The 14,527-nt window shown below is 34.8% G+C and overlaps 2 protein-coding genes across 2 annotated transcripts; both read right to left on the bottom strand.

The window, feature by feature from the left end:
* Window positions 1-2,914: 2,914 nt before the first annotated feature.
* LOC122580520 lies at window positions 2,915-9,125 on the bottom strand. Its single transcript, XM_043752794.1, has 6 exons — window positions 9,028-9,125; window positions 7,511-7,782; window positions 5,947-6,598; window positions 5,121-5,320; window positions 4,700-4,944; window positions 2,915-3,986 (listed from the first exon to the last, which is right to left on the bottom strand). The coding sequence occupies exons 2-6, from the start codon at window positions 7,777-7,779 to the stop codon at window positions 3,190-3,192; spliced, it is 2,163 nt and encodes a 720-aa protein (XP_043608729.1). The 5' UTR covers window positions 7,780-7,782; window positions 9,028-9,125; the 3' UTR covers window positions 2,915-3,189.
* A 3,632-nt stretch (window positions 9,126-12,757) lies between these two features.
* LOC122610485 lies at window positions 12,758-13,612 on the bottom strand. Its single transcript, XM_043783470.1, has one exon. The coding sequence runs from the start codon at window positions 13,610-13,612 to the stop codon at window positions 12,758-12,760; it is 855 nt and encodes a 284-aa protein (XP_043639405.1).
* Between the last annotated feature and the right edge of the window lie 915 nt (window positions 13,613-14,527).

Raw genomic sequence — 14,527 nt, 5'->3', positions numbered from 1 at the left:
AAAGTAGTGTACTCATTCTTCATTTGCAATCAACAAATTAACAAGTACAAATATTACAACACATAGCAATGACACAACCCCAATCAACAAATAAAAGACTTTATCAAAGACATTCAATTTTGACTTCAAACTAGTCAACTCATTCTTCACTTGCAACAATTCATTTCTTGAATCACCTTCTTCAAAATCCAATCGATTTCCTTGTGAATGGAGATTAAACAACAAGTCCTTATAGTATACACTTGTTATCTCTTCATCAATAAAGAAAAAACTTGTACAAGAAGAACTTTTCACCTGAATCGGTTAGTATTACTAGAAATCTGTGAATGATTTCAATTACGAGTAGAAAAGCAAAATGTTAAAGGAAAAGACTTACTTTAGGGCATTTTACGAATCTCCTACCAGGATTTTTCCTAGTCCAAGATGTTAGGATGGGCATCTTCTCACCACATTTACAGTGCATATATGAAACAACTTTGTTGATTGATGAAGAAGAAGATGAAGCAGTTATTGAAGGAGGGAGGAAGAAGAAAATGGGGGGAAAGGGGGAAGAAAAGTGGGAGGGAAAAAAAAGAAAGAAAGAAGCAGGAGTATTATAGTGTGAAAAGCCGGGGGGGGGGGGGGGGGGGGGGGGGGGGGAATACTGATTTTATAGGGAATATAAGGTATTACGTGGCAGCTGACCTGGATAATTTTAGGCACAACCGGTTATATTTCAGTGGTAACCGGTAATTTACATGCTATAGACGAAAATAGGTAGTTTGTTCCATTTCATAAACGTTTTTGTAGTTAGTTACATAACATAGCCATTTTGGCATAGTTACTTACATTCCCAGGTCATAATCCCTTTCTTTTTTGACTTAAACAAGAAAACCTTCAATTATCTATATTTTACTTAATATCTACATACATTATTTATGCATTCAACCACTTAATACTTAATTATTAAAGAAAAAACGGGTCCTAACTCTGATATACAAGTTTGATAGCCAAAAGCAAGCCTCGCTTATTCAAGTCAAAGGGCTATATATTTAGAAAAATAAACCCAAACTTATTATGATTGGCGATAAACAAAATTCTTTGTTTATGCTCGTTTTATTTTTGATGGGGTTATCAATTCTTGAAAATGTTGACAAGAAAAAATGCAGAATACAATGGGTTGTGTTGATGGGCCTTCCCCGTTTTCCTATTTGGGTCGCCCTAGAGGTGGGCAAAATATCCTGTTCCAAAAAAACCGATTTGGATTATCTAGGAACCGAAACCGATTGGAATCGGTTCCGATCGGTTCGGGACCGGTTCCACTTTTGGATCCAAAAATCGGTTCCTTTCCGTTTCTGGACCGATAAAAACCGAAAAAACATGGTCAAACGTTGACCAAGAACCGGTTCCAGTTTGACTAAAACCGGATCCGGTTCCGGTTCCGAACTGGTTCCATCGGTTCCAATCCAATGCCCACATCTGGGTCGCCCAATAAGTGTCGTTTATTTTAGAAAAAAATTATTTATAGAAAGGCCACTAAACAGTTCATCCAAATCGCAAGAGCCATAGGTTAATGAATCATCACACAAATCGTTAGAGCCAACACTCAAACCATGTTAATAAGAATAATATTAGGAATGGGAAGTGTCCGAAGATACGTATCGGAAAAAAGTTGTTTGTGTGGAAAGGTAACACCTCCTTCGGTGGTCGTCTAATACTAGTCAAGTGGTTCGTTGTGCTCAGTGTTCACCACTTTACTGCTTGTCACTGGTGCGTTAAAAAACTTGAAAGCGATTAGAAAATGATTTTTTTGGTACAACGACTTGGGTTTAGTGGGAAACTGAAACAATTTGGAACAAGTTAGGAGTATTCAACCATTGAAGATCCCAGTGAGATTATGTTTAGAGGATTACTTTGGGGTCGACCTATATTCTGTTCTTTGTGACGATCCAATTGAAACTCTTGATGCTTGTTTTGTTACACAAGGAAGAGTCAAAAGAGGATGGACAATAAAAGATGAACGAATTTGATATGTGTTCATTGAAGAACTGATCAACCATAGTGATCCTCGTAATTTTAAAAAAATTCAATCTTAAAATTTGAAGTTTGGGTGTTTGGTCTATAATTTATATGTTACATCGGAAGCATGTAACAAGGTGTTTAAAAAATAGCAATAACAGCCTTTGCTAAAGTTTGTAATGCAGTGCAAATTCAAAAATAGCAATAACAGCCTCTGCATTTTTGAATTTCAAATAGATCGAAAATTTACATCCCAAATTGGATTGAGTGGTGAATAAGCCCTTGGAAAGTTTAAGCTAGAGTCGAAGTGCATGAGATTTTGCTTTAGCTACTGCTATATTTTTGTGTTGAATTACGTGGGTTATGAATTATGATGTTCGGGTTGGATGATAGCTATAGGTATTTTGCTCTAGCATTCAAGTGTAACTGATTTTTATGAGGCAACAAATGTGTTTTACGGTGTTGTATAATGTCATACTCTGAAACATGTTGGATGGGATACGACTAAAAAAGATGGTGTACTTTTTTGTGTTATATCTAGACATATATTAGGGTTCGGAAAAGGTCAAGGACATACCATAGATACCACACAAAAATTTGAGTCAAAGACTTGCTCTCCCTAAATAACTTGGAAGGAAAACCTTCCTATGTTTATCGTTTATGTATATACATACAACACCTTAAGTTCTTACACTCGCATACACAAAACTCAACTTTGAAAATCTCAAACATAAACTCCAATACATCCAGGGTTTCAATCCATTAAATACCAATTCCTGTGTTAAACCACAGCTATATAAACAGAAATTCAACATGATGTATACGCTCAGGCTTAAATTTCCACTTTCAAGACTAGTATACCATTCAAATTAAACGTAAATAGGTATGTTCGATACTACTAATTAAGATTCAAATAGATAGGAACCTTACCTGTAGATACAGCAATCAAATAGATGAAAAAACTGGCGAGATTTATACAGCGTAGAGCAAAAAAATGTTAAGTATTTGCTCCAGGATAAAAACAAAAAACAAAATAATGCTATGTACAACTCTGGTAACTTTATTGTACTCTTCCACTTTCAACCACAAAACAACCAAGACGGGCATCAAATGGTGTGCTCGCTAAACTAACTAATTTCTGTATTATGGGATTACGGATTTGAAAAAAACAGCATTTAAGATGGCCGTCATTTAAGGATCTCTTATACATGACAATCTTTTCCTCTTACGATTCTTCTTACGAATAATATTGTTCTTTGGAGAGGTCGGTCCCAAAGTAAGCCTCACGGTTGCTGGCTTGCCTAATGATATTCTCTTTTTCTTCTCACCCCACTTCAAAGGAAGATTATTCACTACAGTGCCAATATCAGTTGACTTGTTCAATTCAACGAGTTTCTGAATTTGATCCAAAATCCGATGCAACCAGGCTGTTGATAAATCGAGTTCAAGTGAATCATCAGGTGGTTTTTTGAGCATGTTTACAAGTATCTCTTGATATGACTGAAAGGACATTGAACTTGGATACCCTTGTTGATTCTCACATATCATATTGACTTTGAGAACATGCTTACAGAGATTGCCATGTAATGACCATTCACAATCACAAAAGGCAAACTCAGACCCGGGATTCCACACTAGATGCATACAGTTTCTATCCTTTTGACCAACCACTTTAGCAAAAAGGTGGTTTTCGTTGTCTAAGGTTACATCCGCATCGGGAATTTGTAACGCACGGTGCCATGATGTAGAATTAATGTATTCCTCCTTCACTGGTAGGAACGAATCACTTTCGTCTGCACGGCGATCCAGCCAGTAACTAGAGTGCAACTCAGATGTTAACTTGTGCACCAACCAATCAACTCTTTGGAGTGAACCAAGATGTGAATCATCAAAAAGTTTCATTTTTAACTTCACATGATAAGCTTCAATTGCACCAGACGCTTCTTGACTTGCAATAGGGAAAGTTTTCATTGTTGTTAACCACATTTCTGAATCAAAAAACACAGGTGTATCTATTAAAATTCTACGAACAAGAAATAGCTAAAAAGATGGTAAGAATCTTAAGGTGGCAAATTTAATCTGTTAACACAGTAAAGGGAGAATTTGGGTTGGTTTATCTCAAAATGATCAGCTAAAAAAAGTTGAGGTGAAGGGAAACATAGCTAATGCATGTGAATATAATGACGTTGAAAATCGCAAAGCGTGTAGACTCCTAGATTATTTGTTCAATTATGGTAGTAATACGAAGTACTACTTTTTTGTAATATATATATGGGGGAAGTGAATATGGGGTTGTCCCCCATCTAAGCTTAGATGGGGAACACCTCACATTTTGTTTTTTAATCATAAAATTCATGGGGGCGCATAGATTTATTAAAAATACAAAACAAATTTAAAATAGTTGAATGTGAGGGGTTCCCCATCTAAGCTTAGATGGGGAACAACTCCAATATTCACTTTTCTCTCTCTCTCTCTCTCTCTCTCTATATATATATATATATATATATCTTAACAATTAGACAGAAGAAAGTAACGAGGCACAACTCAACCCGACTGGCTAGTTTCAAAAAAAAAAAAAGCCACTTTACCCTGTAAGTCGTAATCGTTTTGTCTTGTCATCTAACCTACCCAACCCGCCATTGTGCCACTCCTAAAAGAATTCAACACGTAAAAGAAGCAAGAAAAAGTAACAATGGCTAACCAATCTTGGGCACCCATGTAGCAGTGAAATACTGCATGAAGTCTGTTTGATCAACAAAATCAAGGGTGAATTTCTCCAGGACTGCTAACGGATTTACCCCGCCCCAAATGCTGTAAGCTATTTCCCCCAGGCGCTTGAAAATTTCTCTTTGAACTTCAATGTTCCTACAGTTCTTGACTATATGTCTCAGCCATGACCGACGAACACGCCATAAAGAAAATAATATAGGACATGAAAATATCTCCCTGGAAACAAATGCAGATGTTAACTATATGTCTCAGGCTCCCGGCCATGGCTGAGGAACACGCCATAAAGAAAATAATATAGGACATGAATATATCTCCCTGGAAACAAATGCAGACATTATACAAATAAAAAAACAAGGGAGACGAAACATTAGTTTGATGAGTGATTGGCCGACCTTATGGGATCAGTCTCTCCCGCTGCATCATCAATTAAAAACCCATTTGCCTTCCATGTGGGGTCAATAGCACGAACACGGTCAATTAGAGCTTTCATCCATTTAGAGATATCAGATTTAGCAACACTCCGAGTAATGACCCATGCTACAGGGAGTGCATGTTGTCTCGAATCAAATACCAGAAGCGTACACAGAGGATACTGCCATCAGAAAACTAAAATTAAGAAAAGGAACTGCCAATATTATCGGTAGAGGTGGCAACTTTGGCCCATATGCTTACGAATAGGTCAATTAAGGTTACATTTTCATCTCAAGTGAGTCAAATCGGTAAAAATATTATTAGCCTGAAAGGAAATTGGTCAAAAGGGTCACATGTCACTCAATGTGACATCCAATATATAAACCTCTTAAAATGTTTCTATAAAAATGCGAGTATTATTTAGACAACATAATTCAAGACATTATTTTTGACAGATTTAACTATTTGTGGGAAAAAAACCAGAAAATTTGAACAAAAACATTCCAGGTCAACCAGTACTAAAAAAATACTCATTTTGACATGTTAACCCAGCTGACCTGCCCATAACAGCATTCATAATAAGAAATCGCTGAATAGGACAGTTTACTGGATTCTAGGCATAATAATAGACTTTGGTCAACTTCCATCTCGTTTGCCCGTTACCCTTTTAGCTTAACTTTTCGATTGACCCACCTGAGATGATACACAACCCATATCAATCCATCTTATCAGTAAAAGGGTATACTCCTACTTCTGATAATAGATTTCTAGACCCTAAAGAAACCTTAACGAGCTACTATTATGCACCTTTAACCTCTTGATTCCAAACGTCGAGTCAACTGCTATAAAGCTGTGATGTCCAAAACGAAGCATTTGCTGCAACTGCCATTCAGTTTGGATCCCAAGAATAAACGGTTCATTTTCAGAAGAATCTTGAAAATAAAAAGTGAGTCTCTTATTACGATCAGCCCATATTCGTATACTAGCTTGGTCATCTAAATCCAGTTCGTGCGTAGACCGCTTTATTATCATTCCGAGTTTATGAACATACTGAGAAGCAAGAGCATTGACTTTCGCATCTGACCCACCATAACGTTGAATCTCTTCTATGTGTTTCTCTAGAACATTCTCCTCAGGGATGCCAAGATAAATCATTGACATTGTTTGTTGCTGAATCTCATTTCCTACATATGGAATTTTCTTGGCTCCCGGGCCAATAGCATCCCGGTCAAGTGGACCATGGCAGATAAATCCTGACTTATTCACATGGCGTCGGTCATTGTAAATTAAAAGTGCAAGAGATGGACGGACATATAAACGTTTGACCACAAAATGGCATTGGCAACCTCGCATTGATTGAGGTCTAGCTGCACGATTTCGAGTGTTGAGTCGATACTTTCTGCTAGGTAATACAACTCCATCATCCCCGTAATTTTCAGGACCGAAGGAGCACCAGTAGCTTTACAAAAAGAAAATAAACAGACATAAGATTAGGAACTTTCTAAAGCTCAACATTGTCGCTTTGCATTGTATACACTTAATTAGTGAAAGGTTAGAAGTCGAGTATTAGAGTATTATGTTGGGTTTTTGTAAACTTAAAAAAAAAATAAGCAAGAATATTATATCCATAATGAAGTAATTTTATAGACAAAGGTTAGAAGTTGAGTATTATGTTGGGTTTTATTATTGAATTAGAGTTTAATAGATCATCACTCAAAGAGAAGGTTTCATCTCAAAATCAGACCAATTTTGTACTTAGTATTTAGAATATTTTGTGTATTATTTGGGTCCTATTAAACAACCAATGGTACGTGGAAAGTAATTCAGATTATCCTTGAAAGTCTTGCTTTGATGTTCAAGTATATTCGTCAACAATACGTAACTCCGCTCCCAAATCATATTTTTGTTGTTTCAGTCTATCTAATGCTTAGTATAAGATCCAATAAAGTAACCTTGGTTTGAAGTTCTCATTTATAAAAAAAAGTAGCATAACAGTTAGCCTTGTAAGCTTTCTGAAAAAAAACAAGATCGTGATATTTAAGCAACATATTCAATCGTACACGAGTTGCCAATAAACGTAACATGGTTATCTTTTAAGGAAATCAATAACTACCTTAGTATAACCAGCAGAACATTAAAAGGTTACAGCATCCATTCATAAATCAAAAGGAAAACACATCGTCAAGTAACATTAATATCTAAACACTTCTCTATAACAGCATTTAGAACACTAAATTTAATAGTGACACGGTGACACTAAATGTATAAGCAATATTTAAAGAAAAAGATTGACACAAACTATTAAACAATAAAAATATGAGACAGATTAGCAGATTGCAATTAGATTAAATGGAAACTGTAAACAACTTACTGCCTTTTGTCTAGATATTCATCATTCTTCAACTCCATCAAGCTGCCTCGCAAACGTTTCCTCCTTCTCTGAATGTGGAAACGGGTTGGAGCTTCTGCATTGGAACACTCGCCAAAAATGAAATCTTCAACTCTAGCATAAGGAACTAGGGCCACATCATCATGATGTTCTGGAGTGCCATATTTAAACCATTTTAAGTCAGCAGCAGAAAAATCTTCTGCTGACGGGTTTTGTACTGGGATGTCATCGATGGATTCAATCAAGTCCATATGCTATAACATAAAAAGAGAAGAGATAGTAACTTTAGCACAGAAAGGAATTGAAGAATATAACTATACAAGTCTTAGCTAGACAGAGCAAAGAGCTTAAGAAATACCAAAATGACAATTTATAACTTATAACTCGGATTAATCAAGTACAGAAACAAGCATAAAAAAAGAGGCAAGAATTACATGGAACCCTATTGTGGGATTGCATATCTTGTATGCTATGATAAAATTACAGGAAGTTGGAAGCAACCTTCTGCCCAACATAAGTTCAGGTTTAAATCCGTTTAATAACTATTTTTGGTACTTATTTATACCGATCTATTGAGAACAAGACAAAACCTATAATAGCATTTAGTTTCTTGTGACTATGGTTGTAAGAATTGGTATGAAAAGAAGCCAGGTTGCCTTTCTCCTTTCACAAATTCCTTAAACCCAACTGTCTAGCTACGCCTATGAAATCCTTACTAATGAAATTTCTCAAAGACTCGTCCATCTTTTTGAAAAAGAAACACCATATATCACTCTTCTTGAGTTATTGCTACACCACAATGCTTCGATCCCACGCAGCTAAAAGGCCTTACCAACGAGGTTACTCGACTGGATTCAACAAAACACATCCGTTAGCATTTCAAGCTCAGTCCTTTCTCTCGACATCTATTACTAACTTCATGGGATGTGGTATGATCTTATGTTACTAAACAGGTACTTGAAAAAAAAAATTCACATGGAATACAAGTTCTCGAATACTCTTTTAGAGGCCTTAGCAGGTTCCATGTCTAGCCACCACCACAAAGGCGGCGTTCAAGCTATGACGTCAAAATCCCATTTATGTAAAAATATTTGCATTTCCCATATACCATAATCATATAAATCTCCTCCTAAACACAATCCAAACGCCTTCTAATACACAACGTTAACCTAAACTTAGTATGACATCATAAAGAATCAACCTTTTCTATGTTAATACATAACTCAATATCAGTTTTTCGACTTCTTAACACTAGGGTTTTGTATATTATACAACCTTTTTTTTTTTTAAAACCAATTTAAAGGCTTCAAAATGGATTCTTGATTCACTAAATAAAAAGGGGCATATACATCTATACATAAACACACACATATATAAAAGTATATAAAAGTAAGCATTTTTAGTGAATACATATACAATCCAAGAAAACATACCTAAATATTATATTATTATATGAAACATATATATATAGGATATATATGGATATAGAAGAGGAGTACCGATCAGACAGAAAATGAGTCGAGGGTGGGAAAGTCAGCCAGTGATAGAGAGAAAGAGAGGCGGTGGAGCAAAATAAAAATGGTTTAAGGAGGCAGAGGGGTTTATGATAGCTAAAATGGGGTTTTTGCCTTTTTGGATAAAATGGTTTTTAAGGTCCAGTTTTTTATTACTCACTAAAACAAAATTCACTTGAAATTGTATTAGATAAAACTAGGTTTTCAATATATTTAAGCGGATTTTGACTAATTTATTTTGTCTTATCTAAATTATTTATACAATCATGTATTGTACTAGCACGTTATTCGTATAATGCGGTTATTGTGACAGCAACAGTGTGGTGGTGGGAGCGATTGTTGGTGGTGGACACGGTGTCGAGTGGTGTAGATAATTGATGTAGAGGTAATTGATGTAAAAGGTTAATCAAGATATTTTGAATAAAAGACAGATATTATAATTTAATCATTAATGATATTTTAGATAATTCATCCATCACTTTTAAAGAAAGAGTTGTTTTATTTATTAAATATTATAAAGGTATTGATTAGGTATATAGGGGAATTAAGATTAAGAAATAAGTGTATTTTTGATATAAAAAAGTATTAAATTTCTTAAAATAGGATAGATCAATACACTTTATAAAGGGTTATATATTATAGATTTAAAATATTTTCTATTTAAAACCATCTAGTGATCTAGGTATATGTGGAATTGTGGATGCTTCTAAATCAACTTAATTTGAGAAAGATGATCGATCAAATGAAACTATACTTGTATTCGAGTGTAACCATAATTTCAAGCAAATAAGTTAGTTCGTTTTACATGTCTAACATTAACACATAATTTTAAGTAACATTTTAAAGCTTTCAAGTATTCAAAATAAATACGTAATATAACACATTGAAAAGCAAAAAGTTAGCAAAATTCATGATAGATATGATAATTACCGCATAAATTTTGAATTTTTCCCTTTTTCAAATGAAAAAAAAAACATATCAAGAGGGATAGTCGTATTAAAGAGCTAAACTTTGTGTAAATAAGAGAAATTTAAAATTGGATTGTGTAATATCTCCACTCAGTGCCGTCTCCGAAAAAGTTAAAAAAAAATACGAGACCTGGCTCCAACATAAAATATAAGCCCAAAAGTTATCGATCAGTAGTAAAATGTATAAATGCTGTTGTCGTCGCCATATTCCATATGTCACTTAGTCATCTCTGCCTCGCTGCGGGTTACAATGATAAATACTTTTGAAGTTCAACATGAAATATCACACTAAGTTCTATAGATCTTATGTAAAAACTAATTTTTCTTTCATGTATAACTAATCATGTATGATAAAATTATAATATAGATTAAAAACTAATGAGTTATATATATATATATATATAAAAGTATAAATGAATATATTTACAACTGAAGTTCAATAACTCAAAATAAAATTATTACAAAGAAATGTAATAAAATATTGATATAGAATTCAAAACAAATATATTATACATTATTTACCATCATGCATCTCAAAACTCATTGTTGTCTCTTTTTAACTTTAGTGATGGCCTTAACAAATGTATATGGAACCCGATTCCAACTCGATCTCATGATCTACCACCATTGATCCTCCAACCTTAGGTAACTCCGTAAGTATCACATTATTTGGATCTCCTCTTTGTCTTTTAATTTTCCTGCACTATCCCTTTCCCTAAATTTATGATTTTAATCTACAAAATATGTAGATACTACTACCTAAGAAAAGACTTGACAATGTGGAATTTGAAACTACCAACCATTCCCAAACCGGAATCTAAAGTATATCCATGGCTATGTAACAATGTTTAAAGTCAATCACTTAACTAATTTTAAAACAAGAAATTCTTGTTAAGCATCACATATTACATGGAATAAAAATCAATAAACTTATATTAGTAACTACCCAATAATTAATCAACCGCTATTGCCAAAGGGGTGAAACACTTGAGAGTTGAGACATACAACTCTTTAAAAGAAAAAAATTTGCATTCACTTTCAATTCAAAATCATTTTTTTAACGACATATACATAACAAAATTTAATTAGTTAAAGTGGCCCTTGTCTTTTTATCAGCCACATTGTATTTATTAGTTTTTGTAAAGATATTTCAAAATCACATGTTACATATTCTTGGATACAGTTTGTATGAAGTATACTATGTACCGTATAATCTTATGTATTCGACATGTTATGTCATTTACTAACATAACCACCTATAAAGCTGTTATTGAATCTTAACTTGTCAAACTAATCTAATCATTGTCGGTCAAATATAAAAAACTGACAATATTGTATGTTTTTGGATTTTTACATATAATTCTTCATGAAATATGATTTGATAATTTAACAATGGCTCAATTAATACTAAATTAATTAAATGGTACTGAGAATAGGAGACAAATTGAGTGCTTTAAATTCAACCCACATGCAGCCTATGGTCCCTTCTTGTGGAATATGATTTGGACGGCATTTTACCAAAGCAATGTAATTACATATTTATCCTTTGGTTGTAGATTTATCATTTATGTTAGTACTGCGAAAATATTATAAAACAGACGATATAGTAGCTCGTTTCTTAGGTCCTAAATGGCCAAACATAAGTACCAACTGAGTATACCAATCATATCATCCTCTAGAAGCTATATTCTCGGATTAGTTTCCTGAAATGTAAAAAATTTTGAACGAATGTATATAGTAGGAAATAACTAAAGTTGTGTGTATTGTATATAAACAACTCGAAAATAATATTTATTGTATGTAAGAATTTCATTTCAACCAATTAAAATCTGACAAGTGGCACCTGTATATGGTTGTCACGTATGTTTTCTTACATACAATAAACATTTTTTCGAGTTGCTTACATATAATACACACAATTTTAGTTTTTTCCTACTATAGACATTCGGTCAAAGATAGTTACATTCCAGGAAACTAATCTCTTTTGTAGCACTTGGTCACTTAGGGGGGTGGGAGTGGTTTCCCCAACCCCAAAGTTTCCCAAATATCCACATCACCATCTTCCAATAAAAACTCTCCACCTCAAACTTCCCCAATTCACCCCAAATCATCCCAAAATGGTGGCGCTACTCACCCCAACCCCAATTTCCACATCATCTTTTTTATTTCCATTTATTTTTACTTAACAAAATCATAAATTATTTTAAAATTAAAAAACATACCCTTTTATTATATTAAAACAAAGAAACATTACATAATACTTAAAAAAAAATAAACATTACATAATACTTAAAAACAATAAACATTAAATAAATACTTAAAAAAAAAAGAAACATAACATAATACTAAAAAAAAAACTAATCATCGAGATACACCAAATCTTGAGCCCATACGTGCTCCGTAAGATCATATCGAAGGCGATGGTGAACTTCTTCGTCAATCAACTCCGCATACACACTTTCATCGAACACCGGTTGCACTGGCGGGTCCATTATATGGACCGGTGAGATTGCCCTCCCGTCCCTCTTAATGATCATGTTGTGTAAGATAATACATGTATGAACATACTTTCCAATTTTGTCTTTCGTTAGAGGTCGAAGAGGTCGTTGAAGAATTTTCCATTTACCTTTGAGGACACCAAAAGCTCGCTCGACATCTTTTCTGGCCGCCTCTTGCAATTTCTTGAATCTTTTTTCCTTAGGGTCGGTTGGATACGGGTATGCTTTAACAAGTGTTGACCACTTGTTTTAGATCCCATCACTAAGATAGTAGCCACGTTTATAATCTCGCCCATTCACGTGGAATGAAGAATCCGGAGCCGTTCCGTTACGCGCTGTGACATACAAATCGGATTGGTTCAACACGTTGATGTCGTTGTTCGACCCCGGGACACCGAAAAAAGCATGCCAAATCCACAAATCATGTGACGCGGTGATTTCAAGCATAATAGTTGGACCGTTGTGGTCACCCCTTGTGTATTGCCCTCTCAAACGTCTAGGACATGCCGACCACTCGACATGTGTGCAATCGATGCTACCAAGCATCCCAGGCATATGATGACGAAGCTCGTGGGCCTCGAAGATGCGTGCAACGTCGTGTGACGTCGGCCTGCGTAGGTACTCTCGGCTATACAACCGAATGATGGCGTCACAAAAATAATCAAGGGTCTCTCGTGCGGTTCTGGCTGCCATGCACAAATACTCGTCATACTCGTCTGGTGCGTTACCCGTCGTGAGTTGCCTAACGGCGGATGTGCATTTTTGTATCGCCGTAAAACTTTTTCTTCCTCTTGCATCGTAACGTTCTTGGAAATACGGGAAGTTTGCTTCAATGTCACGCACGATATCTAAAAACATGGTCTTGTCCATTCGAAACTTCTTTCGAAAGTAATCGTCTTCGTATTTTGGTTGTTGAACGAACCAATCGTTCAAAAGAGTATCAAGACCAATTTCCCGATGCCGGTCCGTATACCGTCGAGTTTGAGGAGCACTAGAAGTTGTCGTATCTTCAAGAAAGTGTAACGCGTTAACAAAGAATTCCATAGAGCTATCGTTTGACTCGTCGGGAGAGTCGCTCGAATTATCCAAAATATCGGAAGCCATATTTTTTGGTGTTGGGTGTAAGAAATTAGTGATGAAAAGGTTGGGGTGTTTGAATTTTATAAAAATGTAGTGAAAATGAGAGTAGTTGTGTGTTGTTTAAAGAAGAAAAGAGTGTATATATATAGAGAAAGAGGTAAAAAAAAGAAAGAAAGAAAAAAAAAAAAAAGCAACGGCTACAAACACGCTCCCCTCGCCACGTGTCCAGCCACCACTGGCTCTTTTCCTGCGCACGGGCCCCACTCCAATTTCTCTCTCCTCGGTGAAGCTTCCCCGTTTTCTTCCTCCTCTTCCCCACCCCGACCCACCGGCGGCGGTGTTCCCACGCGGGGCCGGGGTTCACCGCCTCTCACACCGCATCGACTCCCACCCCCCTTAGTCTCGTGATTCAAAAAAAAAAAATGGAAAACTTTGTATTTCTAAGAAATTTCATGTTCAAATTTGGATATAACGTTTAAAAACTTAGTTGAAAAAAACTAATTAACGTTTTTTGCCACCTAAAGAAAGAAAGTATGTATGTTTATGTAAATTTTATACTTTTAAAAGTCAGTGGAGAGGATTTAGGCAAATGTTATATAAGCTATCACACGGTGTCCGACTTTAAGACAGGTCCCCGATTTTTAAAAGTTCTTTGTTATATATTTTTTAATATAATCTAAACATTTAGTATAAAACCATTATTTTAGGGATTTGTAAATATTAGTTTTAAGCTTAAATGGAATTTCTTAAAAGAAGACTAATATTAAAGTCGATCCTAAAATTACATAAACCACAAATCTACAATATAAATTAAAAGATTAATAAAAATAATAATAATATTTACACGTTTTAACTTTTGGAGTATATTAACATTAATAGAAATTGAGAATGATTTATTTAATTGTATTGTATATAAAAGTTTGATCAATTATGTTGCTG

The sequence above is a fragment of the Erigeron canadensis genome, chromosome 8 (assembly GCF_010389155.1).
Source record: "Erigeron canadensis isolate Cc75 chromosome 8, C_canadensis_v1, whole genome shotgun sequence".
Lineage (NCBI taxonomy): Eukaryota > Viridiplantae > Streptophyta > Magnoliopsida > Asterales > Asteraceae > Erigeron > Erigeron canadensis.
This window is presented reverse-complemented; position numbering and strand designations above follow the sequence as displayed.